The sequence below is a fragment of the Alternaria postmessia genome (genome assembly GCF_024291825.1).
Source record: "Alternaria postmessia strain BMP 2775 chromosome Unknown scaffold_2, whole genome shotgun sequence".
NCBI lineage: Eukaryota > Fungi > Ascomycota > Dothideomycetes > Pleosporales > Pleosporaceae > Alternaria > Alternaria postmessia.
The window spans coordinates 752,112-777,314 of NW_026260075.1; the positions used below are offsets into that span (position 1 = coordinate 752,112).

At 52.2% G+C, this 25,203-nt stretch overlaps 6 protein-coding genes across 6 annotated transcripts; 3 read left to right on the plus strand and 3 right to left on the minus strand.

Annotated features, from left to right (window-relative positions):
• Positions 1–1,041: 1,041 nt before the first annotated feature.
• On the plus strand, positions 1,042–1,948 carry J4E82_000690 (uncharacterized protein; the record flags this gene model as incomplete). The annotated part of the gene is made up of 2 exons (XM_051727010.1): positions 1,042–1,315; positions 1,365–1,948. 2 exons carry the CDS (start codon positions 1,042–1,044, stop codon positions 1,946–1,948), a joined length of 858 nt encoding a protein of 285 aa, XP_051593435.1.
• Positions 1,949–2,938: 990 nt separating this feature from the next.
• On the minus strand, positions 2,939–4,442 carry J4E82_000691 (uncharacterized protein; the record flags this gene model as incomplete). Its single annotated transcript, XM_051727011.1, has 3 exons — positions 2,939–3,084; positions 3,137–4,408; positions 4,436–4,442. The coding sequence occupies 3 exons, from the start codon at positions 4,440–4,442 to the stop codon at positions 2,939–2,941; spliced, it is 1,425 nt and encodes a 474-aa protein (XP_051593436.1).
• Positions 4,443–6,374: 1,932 nt separating this feature from the next.
• Positions 6,375–11,089, minus strand: J4E82_000692 (uncharacterized protein; the record flags this gene model as incomplete). Its single annotated transcript, XM_051727012.1, has 3 exons — positions 6,375–10,772; positions 10,860–10,985; positions 11,072–11,089. The coding sequence occupies 3 exons, from the start codon at positions 11,087–11,089 to the stop codon at positions 6,375–6,377; spliced, it is 4,542 nt and encodes a 1,513-aa protein (XP_051593437.1).
• A 688-nt stretch (positions 11,090–11,777) lies between these two features.
• MRH4 (RNA helicase) lies at positions 11,778–13,475 on the plus strand (the record flags this gene model as incomplete). The annotated part of the gene is made up of 1 exon (XM_051727013.1): positions 11,778–13,475. The coding sequence occupies one exon, from the start codon at positions 11,778–11,780 to the stop codon at positions 13,473–13,475; it is 1,698 nt and encodes a 565-aa protein (XP_051593438.1).
• A 1,025-nt stretch (positions 13,476–14,500) lies between these two features.
• Positions 14,501–18,028, minus strand: J4E82_000694 (uncharacterized protein; the record flags this gene model as incomplete). The annotated part of the gene is made up of 1 exon (XM_051727014.1): positions 14,501–18,028. The coding sequence occupies one exon, from the start codon at positions 18,026–18,028 to the stop codon at positions 14,501–14,503; it is 3,528 nt and encodes a 1,175-aa protein (XP_051593439.1).
• A 1,430-nt stretch (positions 18,029–19,458) lies between these two features.
• Positions 19,459–24,719, plus strand: J4E82_000695 (uncharacterized protein; the record flags this gene model as incomplete). Its single annotated transcript, XM_051727015.1, has 7 exons — positions 19,459–19,583; positions 19,647–20,551; positions 20,602–21,847; positions 21,893–22,121; positions 22,171–22,484; positions 22,536–23,050; positions 23,104–24,719. The coding sequence occupies 7 exons, from the start codon at positions 19,459–19,461 to the stop codon at positions 24,717–24,719; spliced, it is 4,950 nt and encodes a 1,649-aa protein (XP_051593440.1).
• Positions 24,720–25,203: the final 484 nt, after the last annotated feature.

The following is a 25,203-nucleotide window of genomic DNA, read 5'->3' on the forward strand; positions in this document are numbered from 1 at the left end:
GCAGTAAGTAGGCGCCGGCCTCCATGTACATATGTACCTCAGTCAGCTGATGTTCAAACTTGAAACGCGAGTACTAAAGACGCCTTAGAGCATTCCTCGAGCCGTTTGCACACGTCTCTCCTCACACTCGAGCGGTTTCAGTGTGTGTGGCTGGTTTCGGCATTCCTGGAGCCTGCGCCTCGCCCCCAAGCCAACTCGGTTCCGGATCAGCCCGAGACCGCAAGGAAGCGACGGCCCAGTGACGTATCATGTAAGTTGGCTGGCAATTTTTCTTTTTTGGCCTCAGCCCACCTCAGCAGACGAGCAGCAGCAATATTCGGGCGCTGGATCTGGACATGCCGAGAGGTTCGTTTTGGGATGCTCTTGCGTCGCGATAGCGTGGCGGGCATGCCGTGCAGCAGCAACTGCAGGTGGGCAGCCATGATCCCGAAAGTCTGGGAATCTCGCCCTAGCACCTTTTTCATTGTCCGCGCACGCACAGCGTTTTTCCCTGCGTCACAGTAGCCCGCAATTTCACTGTCAAGCTCCTGGGCATTTGGGCTCACCAACCACAGTGGCACAGCCTTCCCGCCCCTTCACCCCTTCATCATCCGTCCAGGCCTTGTACCCTTACACCTGCGGCATCCCCGATTCCTCAGCCCGTGCAGCTTCTCGCACCGTGAATTGACGTAGTCGCTCCGTCAAGCTATATGGGAAAGTGCCTTGGGCCGTAGATTCCCATAACCATCAACACGCACCAACGCCGCCCGCAAAGTGCCCGCACACCCCTGCCCGACTCCACACCTCGCCCTGTTTACTCCGCTAAGACCTTCGATCACCAGCGCTTCCGCGATCTTTTACCCTTCCACCTCCACCACCTCACACACAGAATATTTGTCTAGAAGATTCCCGTCGCTCTCTACAAATACCACTCACGCTCCTTTGAGTCTTTACAAGCATCACTCATTGCTGTGCACCCCGCAATCCACTACCCAGTCTCAACCTCCACTGTTTGTCGACCACAACTCCACACAAACCTATTCGACATACTACACTGCCGCTATGGCTGCTCCACTATCTCCCCACCCTGTCTATCATGACCCTATCCCAACATCGCGCCGCAACTCAAGTCGCAAGACCATTGCTTGCCTCTCACGCACTGCCTCCAATGTGGAAACTGCTCGCACCGTCTGCCCCAAGGACGGTGATGCATTCAGCTACGACCCTATTCACTTACGCCATTGGAACTGCCCTCAGCAACTCTGGGACTGTCTTCCCAAGCAAGTCCAGTCTAGCCTAACTGATGTTCAGCGTGCAGGCGCCGCTGTTCTGACTGGTAAGTCTAACCATTCTCCGTACACTTGGTTTGATGCTAACTAGATCAGGCTTCGCGCGTCTTGACCAGCACTTCGACAGCTTCGAAGTCGACCCCAAGGCTGCTGGAGACGAGCTTCTGGTTCACCTCGACGAACTCCCTCCTCCCAAATTCCGCACAATCAGCAACGCTAGCAGTGTATTCCAATCTGACTCGTCCTCGCCTCTCACTACTGCATCAACAGCCTCTCAGTCAGGAAGTGCCTCACCTACGACTCCGGCTTTCTCTGGCGTATCTGGATCTCAAATCATGTGCCCTGGTTCACCCATTTGCCTAGGGCCCCCAGAGCTCTCTCGCTCACGTGAGCGCTCCTTCTCTACGCCGCTGAGGTCGCACGACGCCAAGTATGCTGCTGAGCTGTCGCACCTGCGAACTGAGGCCCTTCCCCGTCTACGTCACAAGTCTTACAAGGTCGATACAGAGTGGCAGGAGGCTAAGCGTGCTAAGGGTGCCCTCTCCTCCGACGACATCAATGCTTTCGAGAACTTCTGGGCCGAGAAGAAGTTGCTGATCCTTAGTCTCAACGAACGCGGCAAGCGCCTTGCAAGCGCCGCCGGTCTTGCCACCACCGGACTCGGCTGGTGCGCCCCATAGAGGCTAGTGAGGTGGTTCTCCTTGAACCGGTCTCTTGAGATGGTTCAGTGAGCGCATCAGTCACGCGGCTTGGCACAGCACAACCACAAACTTCCTTTTCTTTCCCATTTCCTTGAAGTTTCATTTCCCCTGGTTTCTGCTTAACTTCCTGTGCGTTACAAGCGAGGAGTTGGTCGGTTGGTATTCATTCATGTAGGCATCTACACTCACAGATCGGGAAGATCTACTGGAATGGACATAATCCTATGATAGATCTCATACACGCCCATGTCATCATGACGGCGGTCTCACGAGAGATCCATTTTGGTTGCATGGCGGTTGCCATGCGACATTGCGATAAATTCCACACGGCTCATCTTAGAAGGTTAGCCCAGATAACGAATCAAAACATCTAAATGACGACTTGTTTCGCGCATGTTCTTGCTTGCCAGTGCTGCATGCCACTCTCGTCATTCGTCTTTTGCGAGGGACAATGCTTTGCTATCATTATATTGTGGTGCCCAATACGGGCCCTATCGAGCTGCAGCTGCATGAGTTGTGGCTGCCCAACACTCAAAAGTTAGTCCAACGCCTCAACCTGTCTTCAAGCAGAAGCTGACAAGGCGCACCAATATTGTTAACGCGGGTCGTGCCAACAATGAGGTTGGCCATGTAGAAATGCAGCCAAGCTTGAGCAAGCCCGATCCTGCACGTTCTCGGCACTGCTGCAGCCTGCATCTGCCAGTCAGTTCAACCCCGCCCCTGCCACAGCAACGAGAGGGGTGCGTCCGCGCCCGCGGATCGACATGTTTCATTGCCAACTCCCAACCACGCGAAACAGGGCGTCTGAATTACGCTGAGATGATCGACTTATGGGCGAAACATGATGCGCCCAAAAAAGAAGGTTTGCTTCTACGCAATGATTGGTCTGCAAATGTTGACCGACGTTCTTAGTGTTTCCGTGCCGTTGCTCACCCAAGAAGAACTATTCAAGTTTAAGGTGTCGTATTCTCAATAAGCATCGTCGTCATCTGTATCAACTCGGGGCTGCTTGCCTCGATCCTGACTGCCGTTGGCCCTTGCAAGCGGGCTGCCTCCGAAGTCACGCCTGATTGGGATATCCTTGTCTTCATTGCCTGGTCTCCTACTGCCACGTCCTAACATGATTTCAGTATACCATCGATATCACAGTGGAATGATGATACCCACCGGCCCGGTCACGGCCAGCTTGTTGTCGCATGCCTGACCGCACTGAAGGCCCGAGCCCAAGATCGAAATCATCAGACTCCGAGTCTAAGTGGGCTCGCCTGCCTCCACCACCACCTCCACCACCCATCATCATCATACCTCCGCGGCCACCTCCCATGGCCCTGCCATACATTGCGGCCATTTGATCCATGTCCATGTCCATTCTCATGCCACCATTGCTGAACTGTCTGCCTGCCTTCGCCCCACGATGCAACATGAAGCTGGGCCGCATACCCTTCTTGTTCATCATGCCAGGTTGCATGTATAGATTTCCCATCATCCCCATGTCACCCATATCACCCATGTCATTCTCAAAGCCTCCCAAACCAGGAGTTTCCATGCCACCGCCCATTCTACCCAGTTCCATACTAGGATGCATGCGCCATTTACCTGTTGGATCAGCCATGCCAGGTGGCATCCGACCCGTGCCGTACGGATCACCGTTCATCATGCCCATCTGCTGGGCTATTCGTGGATTCATATCCATATCGTTGATCGAGAACGCACTCGGCCTTATGCCTGCCCCTCCAAAAGGTTGTCTTGTGGGGCCGCTCTCGGTTCTATCTCGTTGGTGACTGTCCTTCTTCAGGTCTTGCAACCCGTTGAGCGCTTCTAGTATATCCTCTTTGAACTTGTCGAACTCGTCTTTCCGCTTCTTTTCTTCTTTTTTGTCCTTCTTCTTCTTCTTGCTCTTCTGCTCTTTTTCACTGTCACTGCTCTCGCTTTTCTTGCAGCCCGAGTGATCTCCACAGTCCTTGCCTAGATCTGTTTTCAGTATGTACCTGATCTCACCGCTACCGTAGGTATAATCCTCCTCGTCTGAGTCGCTGCCTTTACGGAGGTCATTTCGTGCAAGGTATATGACGCGCTCGCTTTTCCTGCAGTTGCAAGCTGTGGTGCAAATACAGGCGTCAAGGAAGGCGTCGCCCCCAAGCAACTCGCCCCCTGAAGGGCCAACCTGCTTATTCCAAGGTTGGCCGCGGTTTAGACGGGCTGACGTTTGCGGGTCCGCGCGGGAGCGCGATTTTCGTCCATGCTTCTCTGCGTTGGCGTATGCACCCTTTGGAATATGCTCGTAGTGTTTTGGTATTTTGCGGCCGGCTCGTCGTGTGGGCTGAGATGTGTCTGGGCTACTTCGTGATGATGACTGGCTGGGAGCTACTTCCACATCTGCATACGGTTTTATGCCCGCGCCAGCACCAAATCGAGGCATCGATGGATTTGACGTGTATTCTGGAGGCATACCAGGTGGCTGCATACCCCCCATCGCGCCCATACCACCCAGTCCCCTTATAGTTTCCATACCCCCCATTCTTGGACTCCCAGGCATACCCATTGGCATACCGCCCATACCTGGATATCCGCCCATTTGCATCTCAGGCGCAGACCTGGGTCTCGGATCCATACCTTCAAAACCCCTTAGCCCACCTCTGCGTTTCATTCCCGACATGCCACCACCACCCATCATACCGCCGGGATAGCCTTTGGATACTTGACGTCGCATACCTCTTGGACTTCTGCTTTCCATCATATTCAAATCTGTACTCTCGCTATCGTCACTCTCTTCGGAGATATCTATATCTGGTCCTCCGTACCGAGGGTAGGGTCGATTTCGCGGACGTTGGTGTTGGTGTCCGCCACGATATGGTAGTGGACAGGGTGTGTATATGGGACCTCGTGTGTACGGATCGGATCTTGAGCGCGCGTAGGAGGGTGGGTGGACACTAAATGCCGTCCCTGTATAGACGTATAAGTATGGACAATAACAATGGAAGGACAGATGGATGAGGTGTAGAGCAGGACCAAAGAGGTTTACGCACCAGGGGGAACTAAGACTTTTCCTCCAGGAGCGTTGACTTCGACGAGGGGTGGAGGTGTAGAATGCGATGCACCCATAGCACTCACGTCCGGCGGACCGTTACAGGAAAACCGGATTTGTTGTAGAAAGGGATACTTCCCGGTGATTTTAGATGGGGTTCCTACAAACACATTGGCACTCTTAGCTCTCGTCGCAGACCAAAAGCACAGGTATCGCCTATACCAGGTACATATAAGGATCTCGATACTTCAAGGTCCGTTCACTACAATCCTTCGTTCGTCTGAAAAGAAGAGAATGACGAGCGAAGAACGAGAACGAGAACAGGTAAGTATTGCAGCACGGTGTGTTCATGCTCACCGACTGGAAATACTCTGACATGTCAGCTGTCATTTGTTTGCTCGTGCTAAATGGGATGCGCAAGTGCTGCGTTGCACGACAGCAGCTATTGTCGTGTCGCAGTTTGGCCCTTCTCGTATCACGAGAAGGCTGCTTGTCTACTTTTCTGTTTTCGTGCGGCTGGCTCAACGATAGATCTAGCGTTGTGAAAAGCAATGAATGCAGGTATGTGACTTGTGAGTAGAATCTTGTGTATGGTGTCATTGTGTCTATGTGTATAAGCATCGCAGACAGTGTGTGATTTTCCCATCCGGACAACGTCATGCTAATATCGCGGAAAATTATCACCACGCATCAAAGTGCTAGAAAAGCTCATTGCCTACAGAATTGAGACTACAATAGTCTTCGAGTACTTTTGAACATTTCCCGCTATGATGAGATACGCCGTGGCTGCCATGCTAGGTAATTTGCTTAAGTCGCCAGACGACAGTGCACGCCGCCATTCGCAATTTACTATGCTGAATATTAGAATAGCACTCCTGTATATCAGCTGCATTTGTTCAGTCACCCAAGACACGTTGTTTTTGAAGTCATGTTATATTCTCATCCGCCGTATACAACTGCTACTCATACCCCATGTACTTCATCGCTCCTTCAATCATTATGCAGAGTATCATAAGACCATAGCCTCCAACTCCAGGAATGGAACAACTCCGACCTGCGCCAGACAGTAACAAGAACAATGATAAGACATGATACAAGGAAACGAAAGCAGCAACGCTCCCTCGACTTTTCCGCGGCTCCGCGCGAATGTACTCAAATGCCAAGCTCATCGAATTGGCGTGCTCAACTCGGGAAATGGATGCGCAGCACCCAATCCCTTCAAACTTCTCCTCCCCTGTCGCCGTCTCCAAAACCCCAATCTTAGTCGGTGCGAAAGAGTAGAGTATTGGCGAAGCTAAAACACAAAGAAAGGCCAGTAAGTAAGTGAATGATTCAAAGAAAGTAGATGAGTGGTATCGACGATGAAGATGAAAAGGAAGACTAGAAAATCATCGATCGAACCTGCTCTCTACGTCCCGGCTTCCCTGACTCCTGGGTTCGCGGTCGTGGAGGTGGTGCGTGTGACATGCGAACATCCTTTAGAGGTGGAGGAGGCGCATGCGACTGTGTGCGGGCGTGCCCCTTGACGGGACTTGACGGAGTTGACTTGATGGAGCCTAATATGTCGTGAGATTGGGTGCGTGCGTGAGAAGGCCGGCGGTTGACGCTCGGTGAGTTTGGCACTGGATGCGACTTGGTTGGTGAGATTGGTGCGCCAATCTGTGACCGCGTAGCCTTCTCCTTGCGCTCCTTCTCAAGGACCATGGCAGCCCAGCCCTTGTTCTGAGCAATGTCTTTGCCAACAGTCTCATAGAGCACCTTCATCCAGGCCTCTTTTTGTTCGCGGCTGTCGGCGTAAAAGTCGATGACCTCACCGTTGGCGAAACGAATGCGGAAGCCTTCTTCTACGAACATGTAGCCTTCTTCATCATCAGCAAATCCGGACTTGCGACGACCACCAGACTTTGTAGCAGATGGCTGCTGAAGGGCGCTCTTGTCGTCAATGAGCTTGGAGGCCTTGGCCAGGTTGATGGTAGCACGAGGTTGCCGTGTAGACTCGTGGTAAGCGGTAAGCTTTGTACCTTCCAAGCGGAAGAAACGGCGTCGCCAGTACGGACAATCTCCACCCTGCTGGCTCAACGTGCCTTCGAAGCTGATGTCCTTGACTTGCTCAGCTTCCTTGAGTTCACGGATAGCAGCGTTCATGCTCTTGGGCATGTCCGAATCCTTTCCGTTCTTGGGCTTGGGAACATAAAGAAGCTGAAGGGTAAGTTTACCCACCCGGTAAGGTGGACGACGAACAACACCTCCACGCTTGCTCTTGACACTGCTGGCGCCGGTGTTGTCGACAGCCCACTCGTTGAAGCAGGGAATATCAACGGTCAATGGACGACCATAAGCTTGATTCTCGTGGTTGTTGAGGCAAACGTAGGCACGGGCAAAAGAGCCGTCAGGTCCGACCAGGTCGTGGAGAAGATCCCATGCGGTGGCCTTTTGATTACGCTTGGCAGCGGCTTGAGCTTCCTGATGCTCCTGTTGGGCGATGCGATCAGCCTCCTCCTGAGCCTTGCGTTCCTGCTCTTTCCTCTTCTTTGGCGATGAGAGGAGGTTGCGGAAAGCAGAGTGTGACTTCTTGTGATTTACAGCCTTAGCAGTAGGCGCAGCGACAACCTGGGGCACTGCTGGAGGCTGCAACTTAGTTTGCAGTGTAAGCTGGAACTCAAGGTCATCCATGACGACAAGCTCAAACTCTTGCCCGATGGGAGCAGATTGTCCAAGCTCTAGCCAAGACGTTGTGACGCAGTGCAGGCCGTTGTCCAGCGTCAACTGGAAATGGGTACGCTCATGCTTTGGCAGGGGAAGGTCGAGGTCCTTAACGCCAACAACCTTGACGAAAACCAGGCCGCGCTCCTCACCTTCTTCAGGCTCGCCGTCAACTCCCTGCTCAGCAACAGAGTCTAGTCCGCCAGCGACAGCGGATTCTTGGCCAGGAAGAGGTGGCGCTGGGCCCTCGGAGGTGCGAGTACGACGACCAGATGCCGTTCGGATGCTCTTCCTACGAGGCTTACCATTCCAAGGCTCCTTTGTCCAGGCAGGCTTGCGCTCGGCGCTCGTCTTACGAGAGACAGGCTTGGCAGCTGCCTCGCTCGTCGCCTCGGTAGGAGTAGGAGGCTTCTCGTCGCTGAATTGGCGACTGCTCGCAACAACGACCTTTGTGTTCTCGCGCATCAAGTATCCTTTCTGTTCGTGGATCATGTCGTTAGCGAGACTGTGCCTGTGAATAAAGCTTCCACCAGACATCTGACAAGCTGTGTCCGCGACAGCAGCAATGGATTCAGGCAATCTGGTGAGCGAGGGAATAGGAAAGAGATTTCGTACCTTTTGTGACTCAATGATGTGATCAAACTCCTTGTCCAGCCCGAAGCTGAGGTCAGTCGAATCGTCACCAAGGTTAAGGTCGCCGAGCTGCAGGTCCAACATGCGGTTCTGCTTGGTTGTGATGCTCACTTGCGTATCGTCTTCGTCATGGCTCTCGTCGTCGGCGTTGCCAAGCTCGAGGCTCATTGATTGGCGCTTTGGACTGCGTTCAGGAACAGGAGGAGCATGCTGGCCACTGACCTGGCGGCGTGTAGCGGCCATGTCAATATCGTCGGGAATCAGCGATGGCCGCGTCTTCAACTTTCCACCTGCACCTCGGATAGTGGCTTCCCGTTGAGGAACCTCTGGAGCGTTCTCTTGAGGAGCCGGAGAGACAGGCATTGGGTGACGAATGACAGAATCTGGAGTACCAGGGTCCTCCGACTTCGACTGGTCCTCGTCCATGTCGGGAGCTTCAGGCGTGACAGGTCGTCGTAGGAAGTCGCGCATGGCATCTAGCTTAGGGGCTGAGTCCAATGGACTTGGTGCTGTCGCCATAGACGCCTTCAGAGGATCCAAGCTAAGGTCCACGTCCTTGCCTTCGAATGTAGAGTACATCTCGTCCTGTGGCACCTGCTTCTCTGCCGAGACAGGGGAAGAGGGAGCGGCAACGGGCGTTGATGGGCCGGAGGAGTCGATGGTGCTCTGCGCAATAGACGGTTCGTCAGGTTGAGGCGAGTATTGGCTAGTATCATCTTCGTCATCTGAGTGTTGAGGCATTGGATGCCGAATGACAGAGGACTCGCGTTCGTAGTCTTCAAGCTGAGACATCGAGCTGCCATCTACATCACTTTCCTCAGTATGGTCATCTTCTGCCCTGTCTGCGTTATGGTAACTGTAAGCGTCGACGACGCTATCGGCCTCGCTGACAGAGACTTGACGCGGATGCTCGTCGAAGTTGGAGGAGGCCTCACGTGACGGAATGGGGACATCGGGGTCCAAGTCAGCAAGGTCGCCATAGCTGCGCTCAGGACTGTACTCGGGCTCAAATGTGCTGTACTCCTCGTCCTCTTCCTCTTGCTCGTCGTCGTCACCCTCGTCGAAGGTGCGGCTCTTGACACGGCGGAGGATGGATTCGCGAGAGATACGCGGAATCTTCGGCTCGTCAAGCGTTAGCTCCGACTCTGTAACGTCCACTTCTGCAACGTCAACCTCTACAGCCTTCTTCTTGTTTTGCATCTCTTGAGTTGGTGTGCTTGTATCACGATCGTCGTCGAAGTTCATCAAACGCAACCGATCCTCAAGCGACATAGACACCTCGCGCATGTTGAGAAGATCACTCTTAGAGATACCAGCTGCTTGCGGAAGCTGAGGAAGGGAGCGCCGCCTGTCGCCTACTCGCTCTGCGGCAGCGGAAAGGCCAATGCTTGAGTCGCGCCGCCGGTTGGGGCTACCTTGTATGGCGGGAAGAGGAGGAAGTGGTCTAGCATCGCTGTCAGACGCTACTGAGCCGACACGCGATCCGTTGGTCGTGCCATTTGGACGTGCTGAAGGCATGGGACTGTTCTCACGCCCGTCAAAGACATCATCGTAGAGATCGGTCAGAGAAGTGTCTGCGGCTTGCGGACTCATGTGGCGCCAGTCCTCAGGCAGGACAACTGGAGTCTTATCGGTGTCCTCTAGTGAAGCGTCGAAGCTGTCATCCTGGTCGAAGCTCATCTCCTCTTCTGTCTCCTCCTCGGAGTCGTAGCTGCCGTCTCGTGACATTGTGGCGACCGAAGGGTCGGGTGTGACCAACTCAAACTCTGTAATTTGGGGTGGAGCTGTGTCGAAGGTCACACTCTTAGCATGACGCCGCAGTGGGCGGGGAGTCTGATGAACGAGCTCTTCGTCATCTGACATGATGGCGCTGGAGTCACCATTGTACTGCGGCGAGTTGAAGCGACCGTTGCTGACAAGCGAAGATTTGGTCGGCGACATGCGGCCCTCAGACGGAGAAGGCTTTGATGGTGAAGCGAATGAAGATTGTGTGGGAAGCTTTGCTGGTGACGTCTTGGACGGGCTCAGGATGGGGATCCGTGTTTGGCTCTCAGACCGGCTGTGGTGGTGACCTTTTGTGGGGCTCTCGTTCTCATTGCGCAGGCCCTGGAGGCCATTGCCGCCATAGGCGTTGCCCTGGATAGCGGTGCTAAGAGGGCGTCCTGCAGCGAGTGGGCGGTCGAGTGGTTGGACCGAGCTGGGATCGTACTCGTGTTTCTGCTCGCGCGCGAACATACTGCTGTTCTTGACACGCGACTGCTTCTTCAGGTTCTCAATGGAGTTGCGCTTGGGCGAGAGAGGCGAGCTGCCCTCGTACTCGTTCTCCGACGTGTCGAAGCGGCTCTTGGGCGAAGTGGTCTGCTCCTTCCAGAAGAGACGCGGGCTGTGAGTAAAAGGCGAAGAGTCGCGGAATGGCGAGCTCTCCTTGGTGAGGATAATCTTCTGGGTCAGACGTTAGCAGGCTGCAGATGGGAGTGGCGGCGGAAATGCAGCGGGAATGCAGGTGGAAAAGGCGGCCTCGGCACATACCTTTGTTGTCTGGTTCCAGCTGGGAGAGTTCCTGCGGTGCTCATGGGGGCTGATTTCTGACAAGGGACGGCCGCTTCCCTTTGTGGGCGAGGGAGTAGGTGTCTTGTTGATGCGCAGCGGCGACACCTGTGGCCATTGCGGTCAGCATCGCGTGGCCAACACACGAAACAGTGGAGGCAAAAAGGAAGAATAAGATGAGAAGTTATGCTTACCGCTTCATTGCGCGACATGATGGCTGGTGTTGAGCACGCTCGTGCTGGCGAAGGCGGACTGTTGTTGACGGACGCAGTGCGGGTGTTTGCGTGCAGCGGGCAGTCGAGTCGTGTTGCTGAAGAAGAATGGGCTCCCTCGAGGAGTCGTGTCGAGTCAGCGAACTAAGGGATGCGCGCTGATTAAAGAAATGGCAGAGAAGTGAAGGACACCGACAGAGCGCTTGGGCAGATGTGCGATGGAGAAGCGGAGGAGGAAGTGTGGGTGCTTTACTATGATATGGTTGGGGCCGCTGGTGCTATCAAGTGTTGATAGCCGGGATGTAGGCAAGGCGTCGGTGTTGCGTGCAGTTGCTCCGGTAACGTGCCGCTTATCGCGTCTTAGCGCCTGAAATTATCTGCACGATCGCCTGTGCAGTGCCGACGTCAGGTCGGATCCCTTTAGTCAAGGTTTAGTGTAGCCAGAGCATGCTAGTCTAGTCTGACTTCTTCATTTAATCCTGCCTGTACTTGCAACCAAGTAGCCATGTTGCGGAGAGTTTGCCCGTTTTGCGAAGTGCGCGCCCTCTTGAAACTGCCACCCCCCCAGCAGACCCGCCTATATACCCAGGTCCAGCGCGAGAGAGGGGAACGTCATGGCGCTTCTTCCTCACGCCCACCACGGCCCTCCTCGGGCTTCAGAGGGCGCGACAATCCCCGGCCCTCGCGCATGGTTCTCGCAGACGATGTCGCGCGAACAGCAGACAGAGCGCCGACGAGGAAGCCAGACGCCTTCGACTTTCTGAACCGGACCGACGTGCCACGGGGACTGGAACGGATGCGAGAGCAGAGAGAAGCACGTGGCAGCCGGGCGGCGACAGGACGGGATGACGGCAAGAGGAGGACGCGGTCGGAGCCTTTTCATGCCCTGAAGATGCAGAGTTCGCTGCACCAGGTGCCCTACAACAACCGCACCGCCGTCAAGCGACAGCTCGAACAATACGACTCATTCGACAAGTTCCCCCTCGCCGAACCTACACTACGCGCCGTGAACGATGCACTGCCCGGCCTCGAATACCGCAATCCAACTCCCGCACAAGCCGTCGCTATACCCGCCCTCCTCGGCCTGCAAAAGGCTGTGCGCGCAAAAGTAAAGACCAAGAAGAGTGGGCCAGACTCCTTCCTACTGGCAGCTGAGACAGGCTCGGGAAAGACACTGGCATACCTTCTTCCTACTCTGGACGCCATCAAACAGGAGGAAGTCCGCGAGAAAGAAGATGCCGAGGAGCAGGCTAAGAGAGATGCTGAAGAGGCGGCACTCAAAGAACACGACAGGAGGACAGACATGTTCGCCGTCGAGGAGCCAGAGACAAACAAGGCAGTAGACCCAGCACGACCGCGCGCAATCATCCTCGTCCCCTCCGCCGAACTCGTTGCTCAAGTCGGAGCCGTCGCAAAGAGGCTCTCCCACACCATCAAGTTTCGCGCTGCTCCAATCTCAGCCAAGATGTCTGCCACAGTCATCCGCAATCAGCTCTTCAACCCCAATGGTGTCGATGTCGTCATCAGCACACCACCCCTCCTCGCCAGCATCGCTGAAAGCAACCCCAACATCCTTGCCCGGGTTACCCACCTCATCTGCGACGAAGCAGACTCGCTCTTCGACCGCTCCTTCAAGGAAAGCACAACCGAGATCCTCGAACGCGCTACCCCCTCCCTCAAAAAGCTCGTCCTCTGCTCCGCCACCATTCCAAAGTACCTTGACAAGTACCTTGCCGACCGATTCCCCGACATGCAGCGTCTCGTCACACCCAACCTCCACGCCATCCCACGAAGGGTACAGCTAGGTGTCGTTGATGTGAACAAGGACCCGTATCGAGGCAATAAGATGCTCGCCTGCGCAGACACAGTCTGGCAGATTGGCAAGGCATCCGCCGACTTCGACCCCAACGAAGGCAAGGAAGTTATACCCACGAAGCGTGTCTTAGTCTTCGTCAACGAACGCGAAGACACTGAAGAAGTAGCACAATACCTTGTCAAGAAGGGTATCGATGCTCACGCCTTCCACCGGGACACCGATCCCACTCGTCAGGCCAATATCCTCAAGTCCTTCACAAACGATGCATCCACCAAGGAAACTGCAGAAAACCAAGACAAGAAGACTGAGCCGGCGAACAAGCGCATCCTACCCAACACAAAGGTCATTGTTACAACCGACTTGGGCTCAAGAGGTATCGACACCGTTTCCGTTCGCCATGTCATTCTTTATGATGTCCCACATACCACGATCGATTTCATTCACCGTCTTGGTCGAACGGGTCGTATGGGCAGGCGAGGAAGGGGTATCGTGTTGCTTGGTCCGGGTGATCGGGCAGATGTCGTCAGGGAAGTCAGGGAAGCCATGTTTAGAGGTGAAGCTCTGATCTAAGCATTCGCAAGAACGTGTTATGACCAAAAGTATTCATGTACTATATATTGTTTCAACTTTTCGGCGTAGTGAGAAGCCTCGCTTACGACCATCTCATGATGATGAGGATAATGAATGTACAAATCCCCCTTGACAATGTTGGTTTCCATCCATACCAAAGAGACAACTGACATCCAATCCACACACACACACACCAGTCAGGATTTCCTTGTTTTCTGCAGTATCTGAATCGCGATCCTCAAATTTTGGTTCTGGTTAGTGCCGGCAGTGGAGACTGACTCAACAACCGTTAACCAAAAACACACGGGCCTCCATCGTATTTCACAAGCGCTGATGCTGAAACTGTAATAACTTGGAACTCGTCGTTGTAGTCGGTACCTCGGCGCTGTTATAACCCACTGTGGCGCCCCCAACCCCCGCTCGGAGGCGATCCCGATGAGGCTGTCTAACCTTGTAATCGATTGTTTACATGCGCTAAGTGCTACCGCTGCGGGGTTCATCGTTGCAAGTGGGCTGTGTTATGTTGTTGTGGTCTTTTTGCTATTGCGCAGCCCGGCTGGCTGCACGCCACTTCAGCCGGTGTGTGTTTGTTGATTGTTGCTTTTTGTTGATAGCAAGTCACCTGCATCGTACACCACCCTCCTGCATATGCACTATGGGTTGATCACAATCCCTTGTTTGAGCACAACAGTTCTTGCGTGTTGGTTGCTTCCTATCCACGGCTTAGATTGAGGATAATCAACCAGAAACAAAAAGTACAGACAAGATTCTATGAAAAGCACGTCAATTGGAGATCTATGATACAGACACTGTAAGGAAGTTACCATAGACTGTTCAAAGCCATATACTACTCGCCCTGCAGTTCCAGGTAGGAATATTCCAATCGATTGGGAAAATGTGCCCTGCAGACCAAGCACGCAAGCAAGATGAGAAAAGAATGAAAATTGTAAACACCACCAGCTTTTGCCCATCATACATCTCATCTGCACTCGTCTTACCACAGTCTGTCCGATCACGCGCGCATTTCAAAGGTTACGTGCTCCGCAGATGCTAGTCTTTTCCACTACCACTTCCAAGGTGTCTGCCCCTAGACCACACGCATTAAACTTACCCTTCCAACAACCATCATTCCCACCGTCCAGCTCCCTCGATTGAAGTTCACGCAACTTTGTATCCAGCTCCTTCAAGTTCTTTTCCTGAAATGCCCTGCTAAACTCGTCTTTCGGCTCTCTCTCGTGGCTGAGCTCGATTTGTAGAGCGCGAGCCGCGCGATTAGCGGCATCGAGAGTAGTGTATATCTCGGGACGGCTGTGGGACTGATACACCCGAACTGGCTCACATGCTGGAGAATCGCTATCTTCCGAGTCGGAAGCATCTGAACCTTCGGTATCGGCTTGCTCAGCAAGATTGAATAAGCGCAGGATGTAGCAGGTGCTTGAGATGAATGATGTCGCCTTCAGTGTTTGTGGCGTCTGGTTAGCGAATTTAGAAACAATGTCGCGCTGGACCCAGATCTTGAAATAAATCTTCTTTATGGGGTTATCAAAAGGTGTGGCGGAGCCAGTGAGAATTGAGCATCCATATTCATCGCGCGCGGTGCGGCTTTCGAAAAGGGGGTCGAAGGAGTGCGCAAAGCCGTTTTGAAATGTCTTTTCAGCCTGTGCATTTGCCTCAACGATACTGGTGAAGGGCTGTACGGTCGTTTCGGTGACCGCGACGCTTTCTTCAGTTTGCTCGCTTGACCACACCTTTTGGAAGACAGAATACTCGAAGTAGGGTTGCGCCTCCTTGGACACTTGAGGTGAACAAGATAAAAGTAGGACGTCTTCTTCGGAGTTCGTTGCGACTCCCAAAGAAGGTAGGCTACAAACAGGAGCGGTTACGAATGGTGTCAAAGCGATCTTGGGTGCATTTGAGATCATATGCTTAGGCGACTCGGAACTCAAGGTCGTCAGGGGGAAACCGTCCGTGGTTTCTATAGGCTTTTGGGATTGTCTTGGAGGGTCATGATCATTAGCAGCCCTGGGGATTGAAACTCTGCCAGCACTCATCGTGTCACGCTGAGCGACTATTGCTGTGACTCCACCACTGTCGAAGTCCATCTCTATATCGCTTGTTGGTCTCTCTCCAGAGTGCATTGCCCCATCCTCAATAGTTTGAGTTGATACGGGCAAGCCTGCTTCTAGAACTGCAGATTCTGTCAGATCGGTCAATTGAGACTCGTTCGAAGGAACCGGTTCTGGCATAGTCATCGACGAACTGGATAGAGACTCTTCTCTTGTAGCTGAGAGTATAGACTCAGCGGCCAAGACTGGATGTGCCTTCGCAGGCGAGCTTGCAGAGATAGGCCCATGCTGTTCACGGATGCCTATACCTGGTTCAGCAGATTGTCTCATCTTCTTTGAACGGACATTCACCGAAAGGCTTAATGCCTTCTCAGGATAAGGTGTAACTGCCATTTGGCGTGTTTCGTCTGTGGAAGACGGCCTTTGGATAGCACCACCAGGTTCGTTCGCGGCCAGTTGTTCCAAGGAAGCGTTGATCTCCGATGAAGATTTAACAACTCTGTTGGAAGCATTGTTATGCTGAGCAGGCGTTGCAGTATCAGGAGCCACAGAAGCATGCCTGGTAGATTTCGAAGGCTTACTCGAGTTGGAGTTTGTAGAAACAGCCGCAAATTCCTCAGGTCGGTCGAACGATTTCGCTTGCGAAAGCAATTTCATCTCAGATATCCTCGACTTCTCGACGGGGTTATTGGTTGCGGCCTTCTTCGCAGTAGCTTCTGCGGGTGTCTTGCGTACAATCGCTTTCGGAGCTGCGGATGAGCGAGAACTGGCGTCAACTTCCGATACTGCCTGTATAGTTTCGGGTCGCTTCAATTGAGGTTCAAGGGCTGAACTAGGCTTCTTGCGTGCGGCGATAGAGGCGCGATTAGGACCGCCGGAGATACTGTCAAGCTTTCGCTTCTGGACTGGCCGTCTGGGTGTAGATGATGCAGGTTTCGAGGATGATGCCTTTGCCTTTGATATACCTGGTGTGAACTTCCTGGGGCATGTATCGGGGATTTGTGTATGGCATTCTTCTCGTTGCGAAGCTGAGTCTTCCGATGCCTTCGGGCTCGGTGATGTTGATGAAGAACACTGCTTGGATTTCGCATTGGCTGCCATTATATCGTGCTTCTCAATGCACAACTGAGGTGTAGTTACAGATTTGCCAGCCGACGTTATTGAGATCAGATTTCCTCTAGCTATGTTCTGTTCGTATTGATCGCTGACTTGAGGCTGCGCACCTGGCGTGCTACCCATGGTACCCATTTTAGCTTCGTCTAACGTCAATTGGAGAAGACTTCTGGGCTGTGTAGGTAGAGAGGTCTTATTGTCTGACATGCCATTCTTGCGCTCCCGAGCAATGTTCGCGCCCGGTACTAACTTGCGCTGTCTGGATAGTGGGCTGGAGAATGGACCTGTGGCAGCAGTAGTCGGAGGAGTAGAAACTGAACTGGTCTGCAGCGACGTCCTGCCAGTAACAACAGCATTGGTTGGTGGAATCTTTCGAGGGATTGAAGACATGTTACCATCAGTCTTGGTCATCGATGAACCTACAACCTTGGCTTGCTGGCCAAGGATTTTCACCTCCTTCATTGTACCAGCCGTGGCGGAGCACTTAGCACGGTCCGAATTGAGGCTAACAGCTGACTGCGAAGGCGCTGACTGCTGCAGCCCAAGTGATGCGGTGAGATGCGAGTTCCAGGTCGAGAAGGCTGGGGTTGTCGTGATAGGTGACTGTGTATGGACAAGTAATTGCTCTTGTCTGGAAGTAGTCGATGCACCTTTCACTCTTCCCAAAAGCTTGTTGAGACGGCTATTGTTGAGCTGCTTGGTTGGCAGAGGCTTTGCACTGGAATCTTTTTTGGAGTTGGCCTGGATAGAGTGTGGTGGCTCCAATGCATAGGGTTTTTGTCGAGTGGACGATCTCGACTGGTTGTTACTGCCATCATGACCCCTTAGGTCACTCTCCTCATCATCACTCTCGCTGTCCACAACAAAACCACCCCTTGTATTTATTCTTCTCTTCGCAGTCATATTTTTCGTCTTACGGGTTTGGTCAGCAAGCTTGCTAGGGGAAGCGAGGTGTGGAACAGTGTTCACATCTGGGTCTTGCAGTCGCTTGCTTCTTGCCAATGTGGTTCGTGAAGAGCGGACCTGATGAGATGGAGGACGGATGACCTCGGACTCACTACTGTCACTTGCAACAAACTCAGAAGACTTGTAGGCAATGGCCTTCTTGGGTCGGCCTTTCTTAGCGCCTCGTATCAAGTTTGTCTCTAGTTCGTCCTCCTCGCTTGTTGAATATCCAGCGAGTTGTCCTAATGATTGGGTATACTGTGTGGGTCTTGGCTCAATCGTGGAGATTGACGGTGGAACGGGTCTCGGTGAGACTGGTCCCGTATAGAGAAACTTATGAGGCTTATCGCCAGACGGGTGATTGCGGTGTTTGGCTGGGCAGCTGGAAGTATTGTCGAACCAGGTGAGAGAACTACCTGTAAGAGACATGTTGCGAGAAAGGTCTTGCTTGTCGTGGCTTGTCTGTTGCCCAAGCGGTGATGACTTTAGTTCAAGGTCCGAGACCTCAGAGCTGAAAAGACTTGAAAGGAATGGATCAGGTATACGGGAAGTACACGATTGAGCAACATGGGTATGTTCCTGGGTGCAATACAAGGTACGACCGCGGGCTGTAGGGCCGGAGAAACCCGTATTTTCAGCATCATTGCTGTCATTTTCAAACGCACTGGTAGAACTGGTAGGCTTCTCAATAGGCGGTGGAGTATAGAACAACGGAGACTCCTCTCGCTCCCCGGTTTGGCAGCCTTTTCCGCAGCAAGTTCCCATGATCGCACAACACACAGGCGGAACAACCCGATAAGATTGCTCACTGTAGAAGAATTGCTGGTCTTCGTTGGAGAGCTTGAGGCATATTCTCGCTCTGATTTCCCGATGTATGCCCAACAAACGCCGGCGCGCTACGTCACTATACTGTTAGATAATGCTTGGCATATTTTCTGTGTCGCACAGGCGGGTATGGATCGGATCAAGGTAATCGAGCTACTCATGGTGATCCAATGAGTAGCAAGGAAAACGTAATCCTGCCTTCTCATACACATGTCGCATGTCAATGATACCGCCAAGATGTAGCAGGTTTCGTGGATGCAAACGTGATGGACATTATGCCCCTGAGCCCCATATGGTGCTAGATCTGTTGGTAGTTTTAGTGTCCTCTGCCATTCTGCATTGCATAGCGCGAGTGAGCTCATTTCGAGTGAACTATACCAATTACAAAATGCGTCCTGAAGGCATAAACTAACGCTTTCTTGTCAAGGTTGCGACATAAAATTTTACAGATACCTTCAGAGTAGCCTTTAGCATATGTGGTACAACTAGGAGAAAACGAGCTTATTCGCAGAGTCAAAACGCGTGCTCAATTACGAAATTGAGACAAGCCAGACGACAGCAATTTGAACGTATGTTGGCGAAACGTTAGGATCATCCGAGGGACGAAGAGCTTATCGGGAAGGAGCCTGTAGAAGTGTCTTCGGAGGCTGTTCGAGGGAAATAATTGTTGCTTGGGATAGTTCGGTAGGTATGCGATGTCATGAAGCGCGTATCCGACGCGTATTAACGCGCTATGCATAGGACTAGGGAATAGCCATTGAAGCCAAGTTGTGTGCAAACAATCACAGAGAACCTAGTGATCTTAGCGGATGGTGGATAAGCGCGATGTCGAAGGCCTTTTGGTTGGCGTGGCTAGGTCTTAGATCTTCGTCGCGTCGTGGTATGGTTGAGGATCGGGGCAAGACGTCACGCGGAAACGGATTTGCGGCTTACTCAGCTGGTGGGTCCACCTCGCGAATCTCAAGCCCCTCGCCTCTCTGACCTACTAAGGAGAATTGTTGGCGCCCGTGCGAGATTGATTCATCTTCAAAATTATGGCAGAAGAAAACGCGCCCACTTCTGATGTCCCTGTCTCTGACAAGGCATTGCGGGAATTAGCCAAAAATGTGGCGAAGAGATTGCCCAACTTCGCAGAGAAAGAGCCGGCAACTGCTCTGAAGTAAGGACACAAAGTCCGTGAGCGTTGCTTTGCCGATACTGAACCCCACTAACATCTGACTAGAGAACTCCATACTATTCTCGCTCCTGTTTTAGAGACTGCAGATCTAACAGATCTAGAGAACAGCCATCGCGCAGCCGCATCGAATGCTTTGTGTGGAATTATTGAGTATTGTGCGGCTTCCGACAGTGCGTATGCACGAGAGGCGATCCTGGATGACTCGGTATGGATGAGAACCTTCAACATCTACCTCCAGCGCTCTGGAGATGCAAAGGGCAAATCGATGAGGCAGATGCTTTTGGTCCTCACAAGTGTCGTTACCAAAGATCAGAGCCTGCGTGCGAATGAACTTCGGAGAAGAGCTACCTCTTCTTTCCTGGACATCATATGTGAGCGGGAAGATCGCATCAAAGTCAAACCAGCTTTGCAAGGCCTTGCCCATTTCCTGCTTCGGGATGTCATTTCCATCACGGAATTGATTGGATTGTTTGATGTGCAGCTAAAGCGGACGTCGGATACAGTCCAGGATGCCGTGACTTCGAGGACGGTGTTCAAATCTTTCCTTGCATGGGTTGTTCACCACGACACCGCTCTTTCGGCGGGCCATTTGATCAAGAACTACCTACTTCAGGCCCGACGTCTTGCAGATTACGACGAAAGAGGCAATGACGGCTCCATATCACCATTCTGGATAGAGCCGGTAGTACAGACGTTACAAGATTGGCCCGATCGCATTCAGGAGTTCAGAACTCACGTCTTCCCTCATTGCTTTCTACCTAATCTTTCGGAGTACTTGAAATTTCTCGCATATCTCCATTTTGAGTCACATGTTCCACACGAAAATGCGTTGCCCAGTCAGTTGTATCAAGCTGGCGGTCACACGTCGTCCCTCGGAGAGATGGAAGAGTTCAGGATATTGTTGGCAGCAATCGCCACAGGAAAAGAACTCAACATAGTGAAGGACAATGGTAAGTTCTCACCAACGTGGCGCAAGATTAGTCACTGATCTTCATACCAGATTATAGAGTTCAAAATGATATCGAGATCCGCGATGGAGCGCTATATCTGCCCGATAACGTCCCTGGTGCCTGGATGGCGGATCCGCATCCTGAAGTCAGACTCGCAGGCATGTTTCTTTGCGTATACTCTACTTCTGTTACGAGAGCTATTAGTGGTGGCATCCTACAGGCTCTCAGGCGCAACCTCTTCCATCTGCATACAGATACGGATGCGAACTTTCGCCGAGAAGTTCACGGCTATACACAGAAGCTCTTCGATCGTCTCAGAGCTAGTACGGCGACTCTTGCAAAGTCAAGATTTAAGGGTGGTGCATCTAGCCAAACTCGCCTCCCTTTTCCAAAGACGAGCTCTGGTTCCCATGGTTCGATAGCCCAACATGGGGAACAGGACCCGCTCTCTGAGTCTCTGGCTTTCATCGCCTGGTATATCCAGTTTCTCGAGTGGGAGCTACGTCCGACTGCGTCTTATCAGAGCCGCATTACTGCATTACGTTCTATCACCATCGTACTGCGCTCTGGAATAGACCCGGGCGTCCCGTTCACCAGTCTTTCCAAATCTGCACAAGGGCAGCTCAACTGGACTCATGAACTTCGGATCGGGAACACGAAACTTTGCCGGTCGCTGCTTGACCTGATTTTAGATCCTTTCGACGATGTCCGTGACGCAGCTGTGTCAGTCTTGCAGCTATGTCTAGTTGCTCTCCCTCGGACTGATCAAGAACGTACCCTGTCGATGATTCCTCGCTTTCTTGCAAGGGCGGAAGCTACAATGCTTCGAACAGGCCGAGCAGATCAAGCAGATGGCGTTGCTCGTGCTTATGGAATGGTCTTTGCTTTGGCCAGCGATGAGTCAAACATTTTCGCTGGCTCACACTTTTCTTCGAAACAGAGTTTGTTCGAACATTTAAAAACACAGCTACAGGATACCTTGAACCTGGCCCACGCAGATCTTTCAAAGGCCGTTGACGGCCGACCTGTACATGGCACTTTTGCTGCGCTACGCTATGTAGTTGACCAGCCCGACTTCTACTCTACCATATCCAGCTTACCACCGGAGGTATTTACCATCTGGAAGAGGTCTCACGGCGAAATTGTAGCAAGTATCGAGAGTCTCTGGTCTTGCGTCTACCACGTCCTGTGTGCAGATGCACCGGAAGGCCATGTCCCCGATGAGTTGGAAGATGAGAGCAGTCTAGACACCAAAGAGATTCTAAGCTACTCCTGGAGGGGACTTAAGGAGGCCAGGTGACCAAAACCCTACTATACTCTCGATTTCGCTAATTGCTACAGTGTTTTGCTACGAACTGTTATCCTTAAAGCTCCTGTAGGCGATGGGGACGGTGACCTTGTCACCCCGGAGCTTTTTGAAAAGCTGGGCAGACTCTGCTTTACACAGCTCCTTGAACTTCGTCACCGCGGTGCATTTTCGACAGTGTCGCAAACATTTGCTGTGTTCTGCCGCCGTTGTGTCACTTCGAATATACCTTCGATACGTGCGCTGCCTGAAATGTGGTACCAGGTTCGTGCACAATTACTTCAGCGTGCGTGTTGGAGCTGACGCTCTGTAGGAAACCCTCCGATCTATCCAAGCAAAGTCAGATGCCATTACTAGGAGATCCGCGGGCATACCAGCAGCCATGTCCGCATTACTAGCAGCAGAACCCCAAGCAGGAGGCAAGCTCTTCCCACGAGCCATAAAGGATCTTGTAGCCGAGACTTTGGTGGAAGCGCAGAGTACCAATATCGAGGAAAGCCGTCTTCCTCAAGTGCATGCCCTTAATTGCATCAAGGAAATATTCACAACCTCCAAGCTAAGTGTTGCATCTGAGGCATATATCGGACAAGGTCTCGAGCTTGCTGCTAAAACCTTGAATTCGTCTATGTAAAGACCATAAATACATGACTGACTAGTTCTGGACTGACTCCTTTTTAGATGGCCGCTCCGCAACTGTAGTTTGATGCTGTTCAAAGCTCTGATTGAACGATTACTCGGCAGCGACGAAGCACAGGACTGGAAAGAGCGGGAACGAGCCAAGACTTCGCGCTTCTCCTATGACAACTACCCCAGCCTCGTGAAAATCTTGATAGAGCTGCTTGAGCCAAGTAGCGATGTCAGGATTATGGAGACGCCTGAGGCCGGTAGCTCACCGATGGACCTCCATGGTGCCGAGGGCGTATTTCCTGCCCTCCAGATCTTGCGCCAAGCCCGACCACCGGGAGATCTCACTAAGATTCGGAGCTTGGTGAGAGAGTTACTCCCAAGCCCGCATTGGCATATGCGGGACATGGCAGCCAGAACGTATGTATCACTACATACTACAAACGAACATCACGAGAAGCTCTCTCCCATATTAGATACCGTCCCCAGCGACCATAATGGGCAACACGGAAGACTTCTAGTGGTGATGTATCTGCTGAGGAAATTGTTGCGAGATGAAACCCAATGTAGTAAGTGCCTCAAGTAGCAGTAAGTTGAATGGCCAGTTGCTGACTACCTGTAGTCCTACAGCACTTTGCAGCCTTGATGGAGCAGCTTGGACAACATGCAACGAGTTGGTACATGACGAGTGATTGTCCTTTCGTACGAGCCGCCTTTCTTGATGTTGTGAGCATCTGCGGCAAGGCTATGCTCCAGAGGGCAAACACTATCTCAATAATCGATGCATGGAAAGACCTCACTACATCTATAACGATCGGACCCGAGTACGAAATTGGGCCCAGCGACCGCCACGGCGATGCTTTGCTTCGGACTTCTCTTGCACAAGTATACATGATTGATCGTGTAATACTGCGCAACGATTCCCTTCAGATCATGGTTTCAGATGATTATCAGACCATCGGCGATGCACTTATGCTCCTCGCAAACGAAGATCCGGATACCTGCCTGGAGGCACTGGAAACACTAGACACTATACTGCAGATGAAAGCGTCTCACGATCTGACCGTTCCGCTCTCTCTAGTCTTAGCACATATCCACCGTGTGGTCTTGGAAGCCACGGATCCAGAAGTGATCTCAAAGTCGCAAGCCGTGCTAGCCGATGCTCTTGCGAACAACAACCTGAAGAGTGAATTCTTTAGCCTAGTCAACGAAGACCAGACCATGATCACTCTAAACAAGCTGCAATTACAGTGCATCCAAGGCCCACCATCGAACATGCAAAGCGCTGTACATCTGCTAGGTTCCTTCCTCGATCACTCATATCACACGTACCCACTTCGCCGTGCCGAGATCCTAGCAGCTATTGCGCGGTACATTCGCCTTCTACGCATGACAATTGTCGACACAAACCCCTTCGATACGCGTTTCGCTGCTATACAGTCCCTTTCCACATTAGGATCGGTCTTCACCTTGGCTCCGAGTGGAAAAGCAACAGGGTCACTGGTCCTAGGTCTGGCTATAGTCCTCTACGATCTCCTCAACGATGATGATGACGAAATTCGCGACCTGGCTGCCTCTACAACGGGTTCATTCTTGCGTTTACAAGGTAAAGACACCTTCAAGGATACGGTGCCGATATCGACGACGCACCGGCTTGCAGCTTACCTGATCACTGCGTTCTCGACATCGCAGTACTTAGCTACAGAAGCGATACGACGTCTGACAAATACACACTCGCCCACACTCCCTTTCTATATACCCTTTGCCGAAACCTTTGCTCAGGAGAGGGAAGAAGATACCTCGCTCTTTGCGCAAGAGAAGCAGAATCTGTACAAGGACGATACTCTAGATACGATTCTTTGGTCTCATATCCTCTGCTCCTTGTCTTCTTCAGCTACTCTTGAGAGTCTACGCATTGGCTTGACCACCTGGGTACTAGATGGCCTGACCACACTTATGCAGACGGCGGAGAAAGAAGGTGACGGTGCACTAGGATGGAGTACAAAAGCCGAGGTTTTTACACTAGGAATGCGGATTTTCTGTGCGAGCGAGGTAGTGATGAAGTGGGGCGGTGGGGAGAAAGTAGAGGTAGTGAAGATGCTGAGTAGATTTTCAGAAGTGGGCACTGAGCGAGGTATCCACGGCTTGTGGATTGAGAGGGTTCAGGGGTTTTTGAGCAGAGAAGTGAAGAGGATGCTGAGGAGAGCCAAGGCAGGCTTGCTGGATATTGGATTCTGAGTTAGCAAACTGTGGTTGGTGATTCAACACGCCAATTCAGACAAGAAAAGTGTTATTTTTATCGAAAAAGATCATGTGAACATCCACAAACACAATCCCATCAGAGACAAGCACAAAAAGAATAGTACTCTATCGCCGATAGAACATATTAACAGCACTCTCCCCCACACTCTTACTTACGCTTCCGTATTTCGCCTGCCAAGCAAAGAAATAAAGCAACGCAGCAAGTGGCTGTCCAACTAAGCAAAAGCTCATCCAAAAGATCATGTTACCTGCAACCTTGCCTTGGATGCACTTGACCTTTTGAATTACGTCGGTAAGTGCGATAAGCGGGATTTGGAACATCATGCCAGCAAATGCGACACCAATGACGTTGTGGGTGGGAACGCCGACGAGAAGTTCGTGTAAGATACCCGAGAAGAGAAAGACGAGGATCTGGGCTACTGCGGGAGGCACACCGCGGCCAACAAGGGGCGAGTAGATG